This window comes from Aythya ferina (genome assembly GCF_964211825.1).
Source record: "Aythya ferina genome assembly, chromosome: 5".
NCBI classification, from domain to species: domain Eukaryota; kingdom Metazoa; phylum Chordata; class Aves; order Anseriformes; family Anatidae; genus Aythya; species Aythya ferina.
Window position 1 is genome coordinate 32,349,004 of NC_140301.1, and position 20,310 is coordinate 32,369,313.

General features: G+C 45.2%; 1 protein-coding gene across 1 annotated transcript in view; it reads right to left on the reverse strand.

The window, feature by feature from the left end:
• ITPKA (inositol-trisphosphate 3-kinase A) overlaps window positions 1–17,342 on the reverse strand; it is a 39,185-nt gene extending 21,843 nt beyond the window's left edge. The window contains exon 1 of the mRNA XM_084520533.1: window positions 16,607–17,342. Within this exon, the coding sequence (XP_084376659.1) occupies window positions 16,607–17,110 (504 nt within the window). The 5' untranslated portion in view covers window positions 17,111–17,342. The remainder of the gene's footprint in view (window positions 1–16,606) is intronic.
• Window positions 17,343–20,310: the final 2,968 nt, after the last annotated feature.

Below are 20,310 nucleotides of genomic sequence, written 5' to 3' on the forward strand. Positions count from 1 at the left end.
GGCTGAATCAGACATGAATCACGAATTGAGCTCTCAATGGGTGGGAGGTGAAAGAGCAAGTCAACAAGAAGAATCTCCCCAAGCAAGCCCAGACAGGAGCGCATTAAGCAAACACTCACACAACCCATTATAGCTAAGTTTGAGTGCAACACTTTATTTAGCTCCCAAAACAGGGTGAGGCTCTTACAGCAAATGACTTAGCCCCTCTATTACCACATTTCATCTTCTGTCACTGGGCAGTGAACAGATTCCCCACGCAATAAGCACTACTCTGCACAGCATTCCCCCATGCAATCATTCATCACCAGACAAAAAGGTATTTAGGCCTGGAAACAAAATGTTGCTCCAGGATGAGGTGCAGCACCACCAGATAGCCCAGCACAGATACAAGTATCCGCTTTGAGAAGTCTGTGCCCAAGCTGATGTGCAACACCACCACTCATTCTTCAGACTGAGAGAGGCCCTGTGCCAACCAACATCAATTGATAATTTGTCCAAATCACTGCAACTGGCCTTCCGCCAGGGCAGCTGCGTGACTTCAAACGCTGTCAGCTGCCACTCAAGGAACACAAACAGCCTAACTCTGCCCTCGATCAAGGAAATCACCGAGCAGCCTCCATGTGCCAGGCTCCTTGGGAGCCTTGACCACCCTGGTATCTGCTGATAGGACCTGCTGATCTTCCTGCAGCAGGGTGCCAGCTGGACCCAGGGGACTGATGATCAACAGCGAGGCAGAACGCACGCTCTTCCAGAAGAACGGCAGTTCACACGCTACGTGAGCAACTTCCTGATAAGCGCTTCTTATCAGGCTGCCAGGCACACTGTGACTACACCTTCATCTCTCCCTCTGTCTCTTCCACCATCCAGCCCCCATAGCTCTGCGAAGAAACGGCGCTCAGCCCGCACTTAGCCCTCCACGCTTCCGGCGCTGCACTCAGCCATGGGTGAGGGCCGCAGCTGCTCAGCCAGCCTTTGGCAGGTGTATCCTCTGACTGCAAGGTTTTCGTTTCCTGTTTGTACCGCAGGCAAGACGGGCTGGGCTGATCCTTCACTCATGAGAAACACTTAATGCAATAAGCAGAAACAAAGCTGCAAGACAGAAGCCTCAGGTTCCTGTATTTTCTCCTCTGTCATGCCTCGCCATGCTTTATGCAGTGAGACACAAACGTTCGTTGGCTCACTGCCCTTTAGGATACCTGGTAAGTTTGATATTTGCTATCTCTGGGCTGAGGAAGAAGCGAAGGAAAGAGAAACCACTGGTGAGTATCAGACTGCTGAAATGCTGGCAGCACAAGATCCCACTTCACAGCTGGGTTCTGGAGCACCTCTCCAAAGCAGAGGGCGAACGAAGCGCAACGACGTAAAAGCATTGCTTGTCATTCTACCAACAGCACCAAGCTGACGGCTCTGTAGGAATCAACACCAGCATTTTGCTTCTCATCATTAAGTAGTAAAATATTTACCATCTGTGTCATTCCCAGGCCAAAAGGCAAAACGGTCAATGAATTAGATGGCTTTGAAGCAGCACTGTCACAAGGGTTTCATTCACTTTTTCATTCAGAGATTCTGTAAAAGTTGATGTTGTAAGGGACAGTACAGTTATAACTGAAAGTCAGGTTTTATCTTAATAAGCCAACAAATGATGTTTTGAGGGACACTCAAGCGTCCACTGTTGGCAGCAGGCATTAACAGGCCCATCATCTCCACCTGGACAGCTTGTGCCTTGCTCAGAAAGATGCTGGTTCCCTGACAGGACGGCGTTCTGCCACTCAGTCCTGCTGAGCTCAGGGAAACTGAACTAGAGACACTCTGCCTGACACCGGTCTCAATGGAAACTGAAGTGTTGTTATCCAGAAAGTACATGGAAAGTTCCTCACTATAGGAAAATTGACGTACTTTCAAAGCACAGGCATTTGAAAATTATCTAGGCTGTCCATCACCCAGAACCATTTTGTGGTAAATCAAACATCACTTCAGCAGATGGCATAGCAGAAGGAAAATCTTTCTTAACCTCCAAAACAACTGCAGCTTAAGTTCTCAGAAATCTTCTATGCCAGTTTGGCAATTTTAGAGATCTTTGACCATCCTCTGTTAATCCCCTGCTTGTTGTGGGTCACTGATTGACATCAGCAGTCATGAGACAGGGACATCTAGAACGACCACACTCTTTAAATGAAAGAAAATGAGCCTAACATCCTACCAGGGAGGACACAATTACCAGTTCCCAAACATTCATCCTGCTTAGAATACTTAAAACACGAACACATTCACACTTCTCCATACATAGGCCAAAAAAGATGTCCAGCCTAAGACACGAGCACAATTTGTCAAGCCACAGAAGTGTCATTTCTGAACTGCGTATGACCTCAAATCCCAATGTACTACGAGTAGTGCCAACCCCTTTCAATCAGGTGTGGTTTCTGCGTAACATCAAGTAAGACTACGTTCCGGCAACATGCCAGGAAATAACTTCAAGGAGCTAATCTCCCCTGAGTGAGCTCCAGGCACTTGGGAAGGAAGCTGAGCGTGCACTTCATCTTATTTGCTATGGTGGTGCAGGCTGTAACCTAGACACGCAGCTCCAGCCTGCCAGCCTAAGCTTACTACCAGTTTATCACCCCAGTGATTCAGTGGCCACAGGAGAATCTCTAGTCTGAACAGATAGAGAAAAAGACATCCTTTATTATACTTCCCCATTTGCCACTAACACACCAGTCACAAACCACTGCTATCAGACAGAAATTGCAAAACTGTCTTCTATTAACTGGTCAAAGATTCCTCTCTTCCTATCCCTAGCAGCTTGGGTTAGTGAACACTTCTTGAGAGGTTACCACACCATCGTATATCCTCACATATGGGACACAGAAGCTGTATCCCACATACCTTTGAGATTCTGCCTTAAAGGTATGAGTGATACTTACAGGTTCTAACCCTACAAAGCAAGACTATTGTGCCATAATACATTTTTTTCCCTGTCGGAAAGAAAAGAAAGCACAAGGACAGTCAATTATTCTCCTTATCTACTGGAAAGGATGCAAGTGGCTTTAATTTGCAACAAAAATAAGACGTTCCAGTGAGATATCCGAAGAGGGCTATCAGTCAGTTTCCCTTGTTGAAGGCTGTTCTCAAACTTGACAAATACCTGTAACTCACAGGGGTCACCTGCCACCAAGATAGAACTGAGCTGATCCCAGTGCCAGTGAGCTGCAGCACTCCAAAAGGAGTCCTTAGTCACAGGCACCAAGAAGGTTCATCAGTGGTCACAAGATATTGATATTCTACAGAGTCATGAATAAAGCTACCTGATCCTTTTCTGTGCTTTAGATCCGTGTCCTAAGAAGTACTGAAGCATTCACTACAAAAACATTACACCTCTCACATCAAGACCTGTCTGCAAAGCAAGTTTCTGAACTCATATGCATGCACATACATAGGATGTTACTGACGAGCATTTATTTTTTATTTTTTTATTTGCAGAAGAACTGAGGAAACTCCACCGTTTCAGTATAGGATCTTGCTGCAGACACAAGCCCTTTCCCTGCTCCAGTTCTTGCCACTGCAGGCGCCAACAGCTATATTTCAGAACACTGCTGAACAATTTAAGTAATTAGTGCTTGTAAATTACATTATAGGCACTCAAGTAAGACATGCAAGTACTCAAGAAGCTGTACAGTGTTAAGTGAAAAGCAATATTAGAGTCTAAAAATACGTCATGTAAAAAACAGATCAGACGCACTGGTAACAGTTTACCATCTGCTCTTCTAATCTATCACAAGACAAAGTCCAGTACTCTGCCTTTCCTCTCCTCCTTTGTCGCCTCCAAACCCACACTTCCATTTTCCTCTAAAGCAGCATAAACAGTTACTGCTTCGCCTATCGCAGACTCCACTGTTCAAATAAGGCCCACCCTTTGGAATGGAATGCAAGTGTCAACAGGCGATAGGGCACTGTTATTTAGCGGGGTGTGGTATTTACCTAGGGGAAAGCCACATCCTTCAGCAACCACTTTAATAACTCTGAGCTTTAACATTGTAACTGTGAGATTATTCCAAACCACTGTGTTGAAAGGATTTTATTTTAATACTTTTTTTAAGCAAACAAACAAAAAACACACACTTGTATTTGGGTGTGCATGAGAACACAAGTGAGGCCATTGTCCCTGATGACATGGGAGCCCGCAAGCAGAACGTGACAATGATGCAGAAACACAGAATTAGATGAAAATGGGGAGCCTCCACCTTCCTCAGAGGAGCAAGTGGGCCTTCTGGGTCACAAGATAGTTGTTTGTTTTTGGAGCAAACCTTAGATTAGCAGAACTCTTACTGCCTCAAGTCACTGGGAGCTACGTAAGGAATCTGGGGAAGAGGATGACTTCACCTTGAGCAAAGCTGCAGGATCAAAAAAGAATTTCTGGTAATGGAGTAGCACAAGGCAAGTTGAATTCCTCCTCCATATCAGAAGCAGGTAGTCCCAGCAGAAAAGGGATTATTTAAAGTTTTCATTTCCATAACGTAGCCTTAAGAAAGAGAGTCAAATTCAGCCCTTACATAAGCAGGAGTGACTCAACTAAGACTGAAATAAGGCATCTGCCATCCTGAAGAGTTGTGGGTGTCTGAACAATAGTCAGTGTGTTGTACAGAGTGTGTTTCCTCTGCCCTGAAGGTAAACAAACGCATTTACAATCAAGATCCTGGAGATCCCACCTTCTTTAGAAGCACAAACATCAATTGCCAATTATTAAGAAGCTAACCCAACTAAAAATAAACAGGGTGTAGCTTATACATAGACCATTTATCTACCAAAACTTTTACCTTACAGTAAAAGAGACAAAAACCAACCCATGAGCTTAAGAATTTCATGCTGTTGGATCCTAGCAACAGAACTGCAAGCCATACTCCTCCATCTTGCACAACCACCTACACCAGCCTCCTGAAATATGGAACCAGCAGCAGCTTCTGTGCCAGATTGGACATAGACAGCAGAACCCAAAAGTGACCAACATCAGTACACCAGGGCTCAGCAGACAACGACAAGACGAACAACATTTGAAATATAATTTGCTTGTGCTTTATTGCTTGTAGTGTGCATGGGGACAGACCATGCAGAAAAACTTACTTCACAAGCAGTCTGATTTTTTTGCCCTGTCTGCTGTTTTTCTTGAGGAATGCAACATAAAAAGAATTGGCGTCTGTGCTACATTCGTTCCACAGCCATCCTTCGTCTCCGACAGGACTGCCATCTACACAGTCAGAGGACTGAGATCAAGACAGACTTATGGCACTGGGAGAAGACGCATTTCTAGAGATAATGCAGAAAATCCCCATGGATGAACAGAAGTGGAAAAAACATCATTAATTTTACTGTCATTACAGTTTTACATTTGGAATGAGAGACCATGGTTGGGACGTCAGCCATTCCTACTGCTGGAAAAGCATTTGTAGACCGCTGGCATACTAACGAACAAGCACAGTGCTGTGAGATGATAGCACAGGACTTCCTCCCTCCCTGATCTCATTGCTGAAGCAAGTCAGTCACATGTTCTCTCTGGTCTTGCTCTGAACTTTTGGAAAACAAACTATGAAAGTGCTAGAGGGGCCTGATGAGTACTGAAATCCATGCAGATCACAGCAAAGAACTCCAGAGATAGTTCTTCCCAATGTACTTAAAATATGGCTTAATAAATTTCCTACTGAGAGTCTTTGAGAGTCACGGTGGCATCACAAGCAAGTGATAGGCAAAAGCACCTAGAAGTCAGGAATCCCCGCCTTAATCCCCTCTTACAGGACCTTCATCAGAACGGTACGATCTGGCCTGAAACAAGGACAAGGAAGGCAATGAAGTTCCTTATCTGAACTCCACAGAGCGAGACAATACAAACTATACTCAATTATCAGCCCAAAATTCCAACACTCAGCATTTTGCGCTATGAGAAGTGAAAGCTGGAGCGTAGGAAGGTTTCCAGTTTCCTCAGATTACATTCTCCTCTGAACAAAGCTGACCCTTTCTGGAGATGGTGTTGCTGTTCCTGCAGAACTCGCATGGGTGAGAAAGGCTGAGGAAGGAGCCCACAGCAAGCAGAGCTTATCGTGATTAGAACATTCAGGTCAAGCGCACTTAGCCAACAACCCACTCAAACCCCACAAAGAGATAATAAACAGCCAATCTGCATGCACGAACGCTGTTCACACAGATTTTATCCTGTCACTGCATCATGCATGTAACCATACAGAGAAGGAGAAGCGCACAGAGACCACCTTTTAACTCTTACTCTAGCTCTGCCTCTTTCAGAAGATCAGGGTCTCAAACCCCAGATTTCCTGTACAGCCAGTACAGCAGCAATGTACAAGTAGTCTCTCTGCTTCTGCATGTCTCATTCTGCTGAGAATTGCTCTAAGTTATTCACATCAAAGAAGGGCAACATTATTTTTTTTGCTTCAGACTGAACATTTCCAACAAAGAGTTCAACTGTTTCCAAGGCTAGAAAATGATACTATTTGAAAATCACACTACAAAATCTCTGACGAATCCTCTGAAAATCCTTTTATCCTTTAATTTTGAGGCAGGAGCCTGAAGTCTAGCAGGAAGAAAGCATTCAAAGCAGGAACAAGCCATGGGAAAAGCCAAAGTTAACCTGACTGAATTTGTGAAACTGTAAGAAACTCAGCTTCATTTGCAGTAGACACGAAACTGTACAAGTTACATTCTGAGAAGGTTGTGGGCACAGCACACACAAAGGATTGATGGAGCTCAGCAGTGAAGAGTGCAGTCAGCCACCCCACTCTTCAGACACACTGGAGCTTGAGCAGGCTCAGTTGTGCACAAGGCAGCTGTGTCCAAGGCTTGCCCAATACCAGGGGGCCATCTCACAAAGATCCTCTCCAAGCACAGCCCTGCTGCAAGAGCCCAGGGCTCAAGCACAAGCACATGAAACGCAGCAGTCATCTCCAGCGCTCTGTGCAGCGCGCATTTCAGAAAGGAAGTGAGGATGAAACTGTCACGTGCCAGTGCCTTCCACTACTCAAGCATATTCAGATGGTCTGAAAATCATCACCTCTGCCAAAAATCTTCAGAGATTCACTGAACATGTAGCACGAGGAGTCATCCTCTCATGCCTTCAAGTGACCTAGCTTATGGGCAGACACTGTGGCAGGTCGCTACAGGATTCAAACATGAGCTAGCTGAGAGCAAAACTTTGAAGATGAGGGAGATAAACAGTTATGGTAGCTACAGGACAGGAACAGGTATATGAAATAGAAGAATTAAAGTGACTGCAGTCTGGGCATAACAACATCCTGCAGTCTTTAGTTACAAGCAGGTACAGTTCCTGATGCACACAATGTATGACTCTCTTTTTAAGCAGCTCTTCTATATCTCAGCACGACTCAAAGGACAAGCTATGGTTGCACAGTGAAGCCACATGTTACAGGATTTCAGTTTCTTCACAGATAGGTATGCAACAAGTCAGGCAGAAGATCACAGGACAGAAAGACCAACTTCCTGATTTAACATAGCTGAATGCCTATCAGGAGAACTGCTCGCTTTACAGTGCCCCTGTAAGAGACTAGGCAGGTTATTTATGCAGACTTTCACCATAATCACTAACCGTATTTCTCCATTGCCCAACTCGAGACTATGGGTCTTATTAGCAGAAAAACTGGATGTTTGTGCCTGCAACAAAAGTTAATGAGAGCTCCTCTACAACACTGGTCAGCACTGTGAAACAGCAGTGTATATAGTGCTAGGTATTAGCAGAAAAAAACAACTGAAACTAGGCTTTCAAAATTAGTGGACGCTTTTCACATTAACAATATTTTCTCCAGTGTTTTCCCCCAAAAGATATGACTAAAGTAGCTTGCGTAACAGATTGTGAAAATAAATTCATTAAAATTTCAAAAGCACTCTGTTACTGCAGTGATGGAGTAATGTGGTAAAGTACCACACAAACTCATTAACTGCTTTTCCAGTAGATTTCCAATAAATGAAGTAAAAATGGCAGTTTTTGCTTACAATGAGGACAAAAATTTTTAAAATGCTTTTTGTAGAGTTGGGAATAGTGCATTTACACTGAATGAATGGTAACTACTGTATGTTGTTCTGTAGTTAAAGACTTATCCATCAATGTACAACAAATTATACAGAGTTGACATGAAGAGGATAAATTCCTTAAAAAAATAATAATAATTTTTGAGTATTCAATTTTGCATTTACAAAACATTAAGGTTCCAGTGCAAATGTAATCCTGCATCTGAACGTCTTTGAATAGTGGAAGGTGCTGGCATGTGACAGTAGTGTTTCATCCTCACTTCCTTTCTGAAATGCGCGCTGCACAGAGCGCTGGAGATGACTGCTGCGTTTCATGTGCTTGTGCTTGAGCCCTGGGCTCTTGCAGCAGGGCTGTGCTTGGAGAGGATCTTTGTGAGATGGCCCCCTGGTATTGGGCAAGCCTTGGACACAGCTGCCTTGTGCACAACTGAGCCTGCTCAAGCTCCAGTGTGTCTGAAGAGTGGGGTGGCTGACTGCACTCTTCACTGCTGAGCTCCATCAATCACTTTTGTGCCCTGCATAGACTTTGAGGTGCTCAGGCACCTCAAAGAGGAGAACTAGAAACCCACATTTGATTCAGCACTCCACCACTGGCAGCAAGCATAAAGTAGAGCACAGGTACAACATGCTGTCCACACTGAACATGACTGAGGAACCACTGCAGTGTTCTCAGCTATATGGAGCTGCTTGAAAAAGAGCTAAGACAGAAAGCTGTGTTTTCTGCTGTAGCTCAGAGTAACAAAGGCAGCTACAGCTAAGGCTGGGTCATTTTATGCCAGGACGTGGCAGAGACCAGAGAACAGAAGCAGCTTTACCAATGATGAATTGTGATTTCTTACCAACACTAGAAAACAAAAACATTTTCTTTCTATGAACATTCGATATAATTTAGCAGGAGATACCAGTTATCACATGAAAGACATATCAGCACTACAGTAGTTTGCATTCTCCTTTGACACACCACTCAGCACAAGTGAGCTAAGACTTTCTTACTCACACAGTTCTGCTACATCCCCGCTTCCTGTCCAGCAGGTAAATCCTCAGGTGGACCGATGATTCATACAGACTGCAGTGCCAGTTACACACAGACACACCACACGTCTATCCCCAGTCTTTATCTCCACTGACCATGCCTCTGTTATCACAGTGGTTCAAGTATGGATGATGAAGGCCGAGGAAGCAGATTAAAGCTGAACGTGAGTGAAATAAAGGTGGTATCAGTGGGCTCGGGTAAACAGCTTAAGGAGTTTGCATTCACTGCGCCACCTTACTTGGATATTTCAGCCTGTAGATAAGGAGTGTTCCTGGATTCTGGGTTAAAGCCAAGCTCCCACAAAGCAGCATCTGTGTCATGCTTCCTACAGTCACCAACTGGCGTGGAGATTCTGTCCCAGGCTCCGAATATGGATTGTGCCAGGTCTGTGACATTGCTTCAAATGAGCTGCCAATTGGTCTGGCTAATTTCATCCCAATCTTCCCAGGGAATGGAAAGTTTGGCAACAGGCAACTGTAGCCAGGCCTGATAGGTGCAGCATGGGTTTCTCTACTCTCGGTCTTGCTGCTTCATGTTTCAGAACGGAAAATTTCATTCCTTGGGGGAAATTCAGTTTATAGATGTAAAAACAACAGAACACTGTTATGTGCTATCCCCCAAAGCACTCTCCGTTACTGACAGAAAAGAATCAGTTAGGCACTGGAAACAATACGCCACTGTGTTTGCTAGTCTGATGCCAGGTGAACGGGTCACCTCTCCTCCTTCCCAGTGCTTTCCCTACTGATTTTAGTCTGCATCACTTAATTCTGTACAACTTCTACTTTTTTTTATGCAGTCTTCCCCAAGGTGTGCTACGCTATGGACAGACAATGCCATCACACCTAACTCATGAGAGTTTTAGAAGAAACTCTGTTAGTAGAAAAGGCTTAGAGGAGCACTTTAAAAACAAAATCTAAACCTACACCATGCAAGATCCAAATTAACAAGGACTGACAAGTCGATTCTTTCTGCTTCAGCTTCAGCTTTCTCTGCAAAAAAACGACACTGACAGAGGAAGTAGAAGAGAGACAGTGATTCTACTGGTGCTGTATATGAGATCACTTTTTGCTTGCGAGAATAGTATTATTACCTTTTCTGCTATCTCAATTTATAGATAATCACCACAAAATGAGGTGTCTGATGAACCTCAGTTCTTCTCTCAGTCACTCCTAAACAATCTACTATGCATAAATATAACGTGCATTCTTAGCTTCCAGAAACATTAGCTGTATTGAACTGCACCACACCATGACAATTTAATAAAACTGATTCACTTTAACGCATTCTATTTATAATAAACGTTAGATGCGAGTTGAGAGGGTTTTTTTTTTTGTCTGTGATACCTGTTGCATTTATCACCTGTTCAATAAATAAAGAGTTCAGCTTCATCAAACAATTCTAACAGGTTAAGAATGACAGAATCCAAAAACATACATAGACATGCTAAATTCCCCAACTATTGCCCCAGCTCCTACCCTTATCCCTTTTCAGGTTGGCATGGGTTTTCACAAATAAATCTTCAACTCTGCTGAGCTGACGATAGCCTGGGAAAAATCTGCTTAAGTGTGCCCTCTTTAAATACAAGCACATCACCTGATGATGAGGAGTCATCATTACTTCCTTTCCTGCTTTCCAGGTGCAGTAAGCACTGCAAGGAGGTTTCAACAGTAGAAGAGCACATACAGAGAAAGGAGAAACTTCTACAGTATACTTAATCCAACAGGTCCATAACAAAAAAAAATAATCTAATACAGCTCTTCCAATTTTAAACTGTACGCCCAAGCAACATGTCACTTAAGATATGAAAAATGACAAGTATCAGAGGGGACTTGATTCAAGAGAGAACAATCTTGTAACCTGTAAGTCATTATTTCAAATGTATCGAGGGTGAGAAAGTCTTATCTGATAAGACATTTAGCTAATTGCCTCTCTCACAACTAACTTGACTAAGACCTAGCTCATTTCCTTCTTGATGAGAGGCCACATTACTAATAAACAGTCACTGCTAAAAGTGACACTGCTGGTGTTTGGATACGCTCCACCAGCTGAGTGTACAGTGGTGAACAAGCCATCCTCAAATTAGGAGAATGCTCCCAATTCAGAGTTGTGACCCAGTAACTGAGTGACATGGAAACACCTACTGCTGTTCACCTCGTGTTTGTTCAGTGTATAACAGGAACATTTCAGTAAGAATGATATCATTCTAAGTCAGCTTTTAAAAAAAAAAAAAAAACACACACAAAAAGATATTCTATTAAAAGCAGCTGATCCACAAGCAGCAACGACAAGTCCTGGTCTGTGCTGGACTTGTATCCTACAGTCCTGCACACTTCTCAAATTAACAACAAATTGTCACTGTCCCTTCCTTATAGACTTGTGCCAGGAACCTTTCCATCCCTCTCACGTTTCCATATCTCCCCACAATTCCCTTACCTTTTCATCCTGATCCCTCAGCTGCCCTTGTGTTTTCTACATTTCCTAACCTCACCAGCCCACAGCATTGTGTGGGCCCTCCCATACTTTCTCGTGATTACCCTCAGGACAAGAGGCACTAATTACCTGCTGCAGCCTGTAAGCACAGATCACCTGGCCAGCATGCACAGGTCAATTCACTGGTTAACAAGTGAAACAGAAGCCCCCTGCTGAACTCATGCTTCACCTTCTCCCCCAAGAAGAAAAGGTGTGAACTTGCCTGGGACTTCATCTCCCCCTCCCAGAGACTGATTTTTGTGAAATTTTAAAGACCTTTTGAAGAAAACTTTGGGATGCCTATCCCACTGTCAGATTTGGCTGAAATCTACTGAAGTTGTTAAAATTAAATTGATAGAGTGATTACACAAGCTTTCTTTCCTTTGAAAGTGGGCTAAAAACCCATTAACAGTCTTACTTATGTCATCCCTTCATTCCCATTCTTCATTTAAAAATAACAATCCTATTCCACTGCATTAGCTTACATAATCCACCCCTGAGCTGAAATACTTGAAACTTTCAGGCCATATTTATTATGCGAATGTGTCTATATGTTTGTCCATTTTAAGGTGCTTGGTGTTACGAAGAATAATAGCAAGAAGATAGGTAAAAGCAAAGAAGCATTCCTAATGGCTATCCCCCAAAGTTTCTGGACTGGTATCATTGCGTGCAAGAACTGAACTGCTTTTTCTCCAGCGAGCTGTCAGCCGTTCTCATGGTTACTGATCTAGGAATTTGCAACGACGGGTCACAGTTATGAGAATGAGTATGTTATTTACTAGATAGAAACATGCCAAATAAATATTCTCCAAATCAAGGGGACAAGAGGCTGCTGTACATTATCATGCTGTTTATCCTCTATGAAAACCACTTTTTAAAGTCTCTCTGTCCCAGCAAAGAAGGCGCTAACCAGACTTGCATAGTTCTTAAAATTGCTCGCTCACATAATGAAGACAAAAATACATCTCTTGCACTCTCTCCATTACTATAAATGGACCAAGGGGGCTTTCACTGACAGATTCAACTGCGTATATACACTTTCCAGATGGTGTGAAGCAGCGGCAGAAAAAGCACACTTCCCATCTAAACACAAGAAAAGGCAGGAACGTGAACTCTTGTCATAGGGTAAAATCTGTCCCATTGATTTGTTACTTAAAAAAATAACCAATATTTTTTAAGTTAACCACCAAGATTTGTGAAGCTCCGGATATGATGTTACAAATTACACGTACACCAACACAAGCAACTGGTTTCCACAGAAGTACAAGTTCAGCTCACAGGGTAGCAGCAGATCAGGCTTCTCTCACACTTCTAGCTGTTGGTTGTCGGAGGGGCCTTCCTCCGGGAGAGCCAGGGCAGCTCAGTTTCCAAAGCTGCTATGAATTATCACAAAACAAAGCATGGAATTTGTGATGAAGAAGTGAAACGCTTACCCACCAACTTTCTCTCAGCTGTGTGCCTGCCTAGACGCAAACAGTGCTTTGTCCCTGCAGCTCCAGGCTGGAGCTATACCACAACTATCAGCCACCAACCCCAAGGCTTCGCTACCTCAGTAAGGGCCCCAGCACTCCAGGGACATACCCACGTACCGCGCTCAGCAACAAAACACAATTTAATGCTGCCACGATGTGCCAACTCGTCCACGCCAGAAGGCTCCATGAATCATTTAACTGAACAACCGCCTGCCGGCCCAGCGCGCTGCCAGGCAGAGCAGTTTTCCAAGGCGCACAGCGGGCACAGCACCGCGAGGCTTACTGCCGCAGCATTTAAGGCCTGGTGGCTCCTGGGCAGCAAGCCCTGTGTGCAGTGACAGCTCCGCAGTCTTCTGTGTTTCACTTGGGCCCACAGGGGAAGTGCAAGCTTTTGAAGACCCAACTGGGTTTTGACCTCTAGGTCAATGAGAGAGGCCTCTAGCTGAGCAGCCTGGGAGGGCCTTCCTCAGCTTAGGTCTCAAGTTCCTGCGTCTGCAGATGGCAGCCTTGAAGCCCTGATAACAGGAACACTATCAGAACTTCTGCTCCCACAGTGGAAGACCTGGGCAAGTTTCCAAGGTTCCTGCTAGGCACTGGGGAGCCTGGTAGGCTTGACAGTCCAGCAGTCCTGTGAGCCCTGGTCAGAGCTTAGTTGTGAGGTACCAGGCTCCATAATCCTAACGTTTCCAAAGAAAAGTCTGAGGAAATTCTAATACAAGAGAAGCTTCAAAATGCAACAATTTCCCATGAATTAGGGAACACCAAGTTCGTTCCACTTCTGATTTCAATTTCATACAGAAAATCTCTAATGTCTGTGTTCCGCTCTGAAAATGAACCTTCGTTTTCTAAAATACGCACGCTAAACCAATAAATATGAATCAAACATGCATGTTTACCTCTAAATACTACCTTCAAAATACAAAAATATTCCTCAAGTTATCCTAAAATTTCTAGTTATTTTCATATGTACATGTCTGCCTTGAGCCTAAAGCCTTCCATTCACACCACAGGGACCTACTCATCCTGCCTCAAGATTAATTAGCAGAAAAGATAACATCCTGTAAAGTTGAACCCACAGAGATTCAAGGCTCACACTTCTGCTTGGCATGCTATGTTTCAGTAAAGAAACAGCATCTGTAAAGACTGGACAACTGGGGCTGGCTAGTATCAGAGTATTGCCCAGTACCAAAAGAACAAGCCTGTCCTGGTCACCTCCAGGTACCAACGAGCCCGGGGGCAGTCACTTGAGATGGAGGGCAGCACACAGTGCCAAAGGGAAAAGTACAGGTTCCCAGGATCCAAGCTCTCTGTGGGTAATGCAGCAAGGAAAGGAGGGATGAACTACACAAGCATGCACCAAGCAGATGAAAGATCTGGCTCATTTTATTTATTAGGCAATGTCATAACTTGTTGATGCTTAGTGCTGCCATTTTAGAGTCCTAGATACAAGCCCCAGCTCTGGCTTGCCACCTTGCTGCACAAGTGGCAATGAGATAACTAACGGCCAGCAAAACGCAGGCACCTGGTGGACAGCTTATCCCAGCCACCCACAGGTGTGGGAAGTTAACTTGACTGCTGAAAACATTTTACCAGGTGAGTGAGTACCTACTTAATTAATGAAACATTGAAGAATACCAAAGCTGCACAGAATTTGGGAAACCTGCAAAAAGCTTTATAAAAAGATTGAATTCTCATAATACTATTGAAGTTCTCAATGCCCAAAGTTCTCCCCGTGCACCTAAATGAATAGGATGTTCTCTCAGAGTTGAAAACTTTCATAATGTGACTACATGTATTCTTATTTGTGTATAAATCATTTGTAAAGCTTTGTGTTTTTTTTTTTATTTCTTTTTCTTGTAATTAAAAGGTGAACAGAGCCTTTATCGACTTTGCACAGTGCCTAGAAACTTCCTAAAATGTAAAAGAAAGTGATGTTTTTCACATCCACTTACACAGGTCAGACTGGAGGGAAAGAAACAGTTCTAATAAATAACTTCAGATTCAATATTGCATACAATATCAATGTACTCCAAGGTGCAAAAGCAAAACATTGAAGGCAGCACGGTTTCTCACCTGAAGAATAGTTTTTGCTTTGTGCTAACTTGTCTGGGAACAGGAGCTACAATGCCATCCCAAAGTTCTCTGCATTGCTAATGTTATCAGTAAATTCTTGTTCCCTACTTACCACGCATACGCCTCACAGCTTTACCTCCACAGAGTTCATTATCCCACCCACTCGCCCACTGCAACAGCAGGGATGTTGAGTCAAAGGATCCAACAGCCCTTTTCCATCTTCAATTTCTATTCTTCTGCTACTTTCACAAAATCTCCACTTGCACAGCACATAGTTCAGAAAAGAAAGGAAAACAGTGAGAGTAGTGATTGCTTCCCTCTATATACCACTTTCTATCTCAGGATAGAAAGTACAAATTAAGTAGTATTATTACAGGCTTCTTGGAACGCAATATAACAAAGTACAAAACTTTTTTCCCCCAAACCAGGCCACAAGTTGATGCAAACAAAACCAATATTGCGCACAGCATTTTAGCTTCTGTACTATGTGTCCTCTAAAGTAGTAAACCCACAATTACCCTGAGAAAAGTCCAGCTGGAGGTATCACCTACAACTAGCATTACTTCTTGCTTATACATATTTCTTTCAAAACATATGTTCTGCTTGAAAACAATTCAGTGCCAATGAGTTGGCAGCAGAACAACAATTTAAGTTATGTTCTCAATAAATGTAGGAGGGGGAATTTGCTAAAGCAATGTATTTCATTTACAAAACCCCAAGGAACACATTACAGGGAGTCAGGCAGATATATGTTAATGATCACAAAAAAAAACAGCTAAGTAGATGCCTTTAAAAGCTCACTTCACGGATGAAAGCTGCCAAATTACAGAGGGGATTTACTGAGAAGAATGTGTTACTGCCAGAATGGACAAAAGCATGCATTCTACCCATTCCAAGCTCCTCCCCATCTCCTGTCATGCTCACAGCAAGAAGCAGCTCAAAAACTGACAGCCACAGACTCCAGGATTGGAAGAGACAAAAAAGAAATACCTGCTGGTAAATGCCTGGAAAAAATGTTATTTTGAAGATCTAACAAAATAGACTGGGGGAACTAAGAAAAAAAAAAAAAAAAAAAAACCACAAAAAAAAACCACCCTACCCACGAGCAAAACAACGCCCCCAAGAATTCTTGGGACAGCAAGCACAGTTTCACAGGAAATACAACACACCTGAGGAGGTTTTAGAAGGGCCAACGCACAAAAGCATTTTAAAAATAAGAGCAGCAAGCTGCATGGTGCAGTGCACTGCTACCAGCTCAAGACAGAAGTTTCCCGCAGTTTGTGTGGACGAGCAAACAGCAGTTTCACCCCAGCTGAGGCACAAGCCTCATTGCAATGGGGGTCTGCCTGGCGACCCCCAGGCAGCCGGCACTCGTGGGCAAGCCCCGCACGCAGAGCGCGGTTCAGAAGCCTTTTCTCGAGTTTTTCTTTCTTTCTTTTCTTTCTTTTTTTCCGGTGCGTGCTGCCGCCGCCGTTGTTCCCAGCTACAGAGCCCCCCGGCGGGTCGGCGTCCCTACCTGGTTGTGCTCCTCGCCGTGCTCCAGGTGCACGATGCCCTGGCTCCTGCCCTCCGTGTCGCTCAGCACGTCGTCCTCGGAGTCCTCGAGGAGGGACGAGGAGCCCGTGGAGGAGAGCGAGGAGGTGGAAAGGCGGCGGGACTGCAGGTGCAGCGAGCTGTCCGTCCTCAGCCAGCCGCTCTCCGCGTGCGACGGCGGCGCCTTGGGGCTGCCCTGCGCCTCCTCGCCCTCCTCGGGGGTGACGGTGAGGCGGGGGATGACGGGCGGCAGCACCCCGTTGGGGGGCCGGCAGCCCCTCTTGGCCGGGTCGGGCAGCTGCCGGGCGGCGGCGGCGGCCACGGCGGCGCAGCGAGCCTCGAAGAGGGAGCGCAGCTCCCCGACGCTCAGCCGCGGGGCCAGGCTCAGCTCCGGGCTGCCGTGCAGCCCCGCTCGGGGCTCCATGGCCCGCTCGGCGCCGGCCGCCGGCCGGGCAGCGCCCCAGGGCGGGCGGCCGGGGGCGTGCATGAGGGAGCGCCGCTGCCGCCGCCGCCGGAGAAACTTCTTTGTCGCTCGCTCAGTCGCCGGCCGCCGCTCGGAGCCCGGCGGCGAGGCTCATGTCCAGCCCGCCCTCCCTGGGCAGCTCCGAGGCAGCCGCAGCCCGGCTACCGCGCCCGCTGCCCCGCCGCCAGGGCCATGGGGGCGCGGAGCCGCCGCCCCGCTCCGCCTCGGCGCCGAGGGGAGGAGCGAGCCCGGCCCCGCCGAGCAGAGCCCCGCGGCGGGGAGCCCCCGCCCGCCCCCTGCCTTGCCTCTTCGCCTTCCCGGCCCTTCGCCGCCTCCCCTCGCCCCCGCCCTTTTGCTTTCGCTTTCCCTCAGGCGCCCGCCGCTCCCCGAGGGCCGCCCCGGGATGGCGCCGCCTCAGGGCGGCCCCGCGGGGCGCCCCCCCCGGCCCGCCCTTACCTCAGCCCCCGCCGCGCGCTCGCCAACGGCCAACGGCTCCCCGGGCACGGCGGCTGCGCGAGCCCCGGCCCGAGCCCCCCTCAGGGCGGGCGCCCGTGACATTCCCCCCCCCCCCCCCGCCTTCCCTGGCTGGATTTTTTCCAATAACCGCACTCCCCCCCCCAGGCTTTTTACTTCTTGCCCGCCTGACTCCCACTCTGCCTAAAACGTAACCCTGCTGGGTTGCGACATGTGTTGTAATTGTAGGTATTAAGGCCCTTGGAAGAGGAGCGGCGTCCTGCCGCAGGGTTACATCAGCTGAGATGATTAGTAAAATTAATAATTTTGGAACCGACTGCTAAAGTTTCAACTTAGTTTTTGCTCATTTATCTCATTGTTTCCCTGCTCTCTCCCATCTGTCTCTCCCATCTGTTGTCTCTTGCCTGGTGCTCAGGCTGGGAGCTCCTCAAGAAGGGGCTGCGCTCGCTCCACACATAATATGGCACGGCGGTGGCTGGGCTCCTGGACCCTGCCATGCTGCAGATAAGCTTTTGATAACCCACCTTGCTGCATTTGGGTTACTCGGTTGCCGTTGGGTATTTCACAGCCCAATCTCACAGATATTCCACACAGAGTGTGTTCCCATGAGGTGGCTGCTGAGCTGCTCTCAAACACAGAGCTTGCAAATGCCCTGGAGCACACCCAAAGGCAGTGGGGGAACTCCACGAGCAAAAATTCAGGCATCTTTAGAGACTTTTCTAGAAGCAGGTGCTGCCAAGGGGTACGCGGTGGGTGAGGCAGGGGTGACAGCTACCCCAAAATTATGTACACTTACCAGTAAAGTGCAGAAGAAAATGTTTGGCAGTGCAGTATTTCACTAACAGAGGCTCAAAACCAGCACAACTGTAGTCACTTGTTCCTTCAAGGTAGACAGGAATAGTTTTGAGTTCTTCCTGAAAGAAGATAGAGTCATCACTTTTATTACAAACTGCGTAAGTCATTTCAAATTTTATAGTGCGGAAAGTCTTAAAGTATGACTAGGCCTCAGACATACTGAGAGTCATAATTTAATTGAAAGCGTGAAGTGATGGCTTTCTAAGAATACTCGCAGTTAAAAATTTACAGTTACAGCAGAAAACACAGTATCCAGTTTAAAATGGTTGTGGAAGATTACACATGCACAAACTGGGCCCACTTAACTCATTTCTGTAGCTGTGACAGCTGCTGTCTGTAGACGAGCAAGATAGAAAAAGAGTTTATCCAGAGGACAGAAGTAGGTGCAGGTTTCCACAGGCTAAGCAGGGAGCCCTTCTGCAGGTGGAAGGACAGCTCAGCTTCCAGCGAGCCGCGGCTCACTCTGCTGATTCTGCAATTGCAGGATTATGCGGGGTCCATGATTAGGAAACCGGCCGGTTACATGGTTTCCTTATTTAGGAAACCTTAGCTCTCGCAACTGTCCTGAGACCGCCAACACACCCTACATAGTTCATTCTACAATTATAAAATATAATTTAAAGGTTTTAATTTTAACTCATAAAAATAGGTACAAAATACATGCAACACAATGTTAATCAATTGATACATGTATAAAATAGAAAAACAGCGTTTTAATTATATCGATTACTGGCAAATGGTTGGATCGGATTAGATGATAGCTGCTTTTATAATGCATCAGCTTTGGAGAGATACTGATCTCTGAAATGTGGGTAAGATTTAACTTGAAGTCTTTCAACACTAGCAGGAGGATGAAGAAATTCTTCAGTCAGCCAGGTATCACTGCATTAACTCATCGATGTACAACCGTTTTAAGAAAAGGAATGGTGACTGTGACCTGATGGTGAAATGGAGATGACTTGTATTTTCCACTTGTGAAATGCTGCATTCCTGAGAGCAAAGGACTGTCAGCACTCATTAATGATGCTTGGCAAGAGCTAAATCTGATAAGATACAAATATGTGTCCCTATTTTACAGATGGGTAAACTGATATGCAGACAGCAAATGGGTTGACTGCAGGCATATAGTGAGTCAGTGGCAGAAAAGGGCACTTCAGATTTGCTGCCTGCTACTCTAACCGCCAGATCACGTTCCCACCTCCAGGGGTGGTAAGTTTGTCTATTGCAGCCATTCTGATTCATATTGATATTACCCTTACTGCTGTGGTTTCAAATTTCATACAGTCCTGATACAAAAAACAACTTCTGCCTTTATCTATGTGAGAAAAAAAAAAAAAAAAAAAAGAGAGAGAGACTATTTCACTCCCATTAAATCCTTTCTAAACATTGTTATTATTAACACACTGCTTATTTTTACTTCCTCTTAGTTTGCATTCCCACAGGGTGTCTAAGCCTTGACAATACAAAAGCAATAAATATGTTACGGATGCTTCTAGCAGACTTGAGTGATTTCACGTAGAAAAAAAGTTTAAACATGATCCAGAGGGGAGCCTTGGATTTAGTTTAGCCTGTTTAGCACTTATAAAATACCTCACTCCCCACCTGAGCTAAAAGCATGGCAGCTGAGAAACACCCCATCTTTCGGTTCAACTTCAACTTGAGTATAGCCTACGAAGACCTCAAAAGCAGACGAAAGTTGTGATTCACGTGTTGCTTTTGGAACAGATAGAAGCAAGATAATGTTCATAAGTTATGATATCTCTCTCAGGACCAACCAATATAACTGGGAAAAGATAAAATAAAATAAAATAAAATAAAATAAAATAAAATAAAATAAAATAAAATAAAATAAAATAAAATAAAATAAAATAAAATAAAATAAAATAAAATAAAAT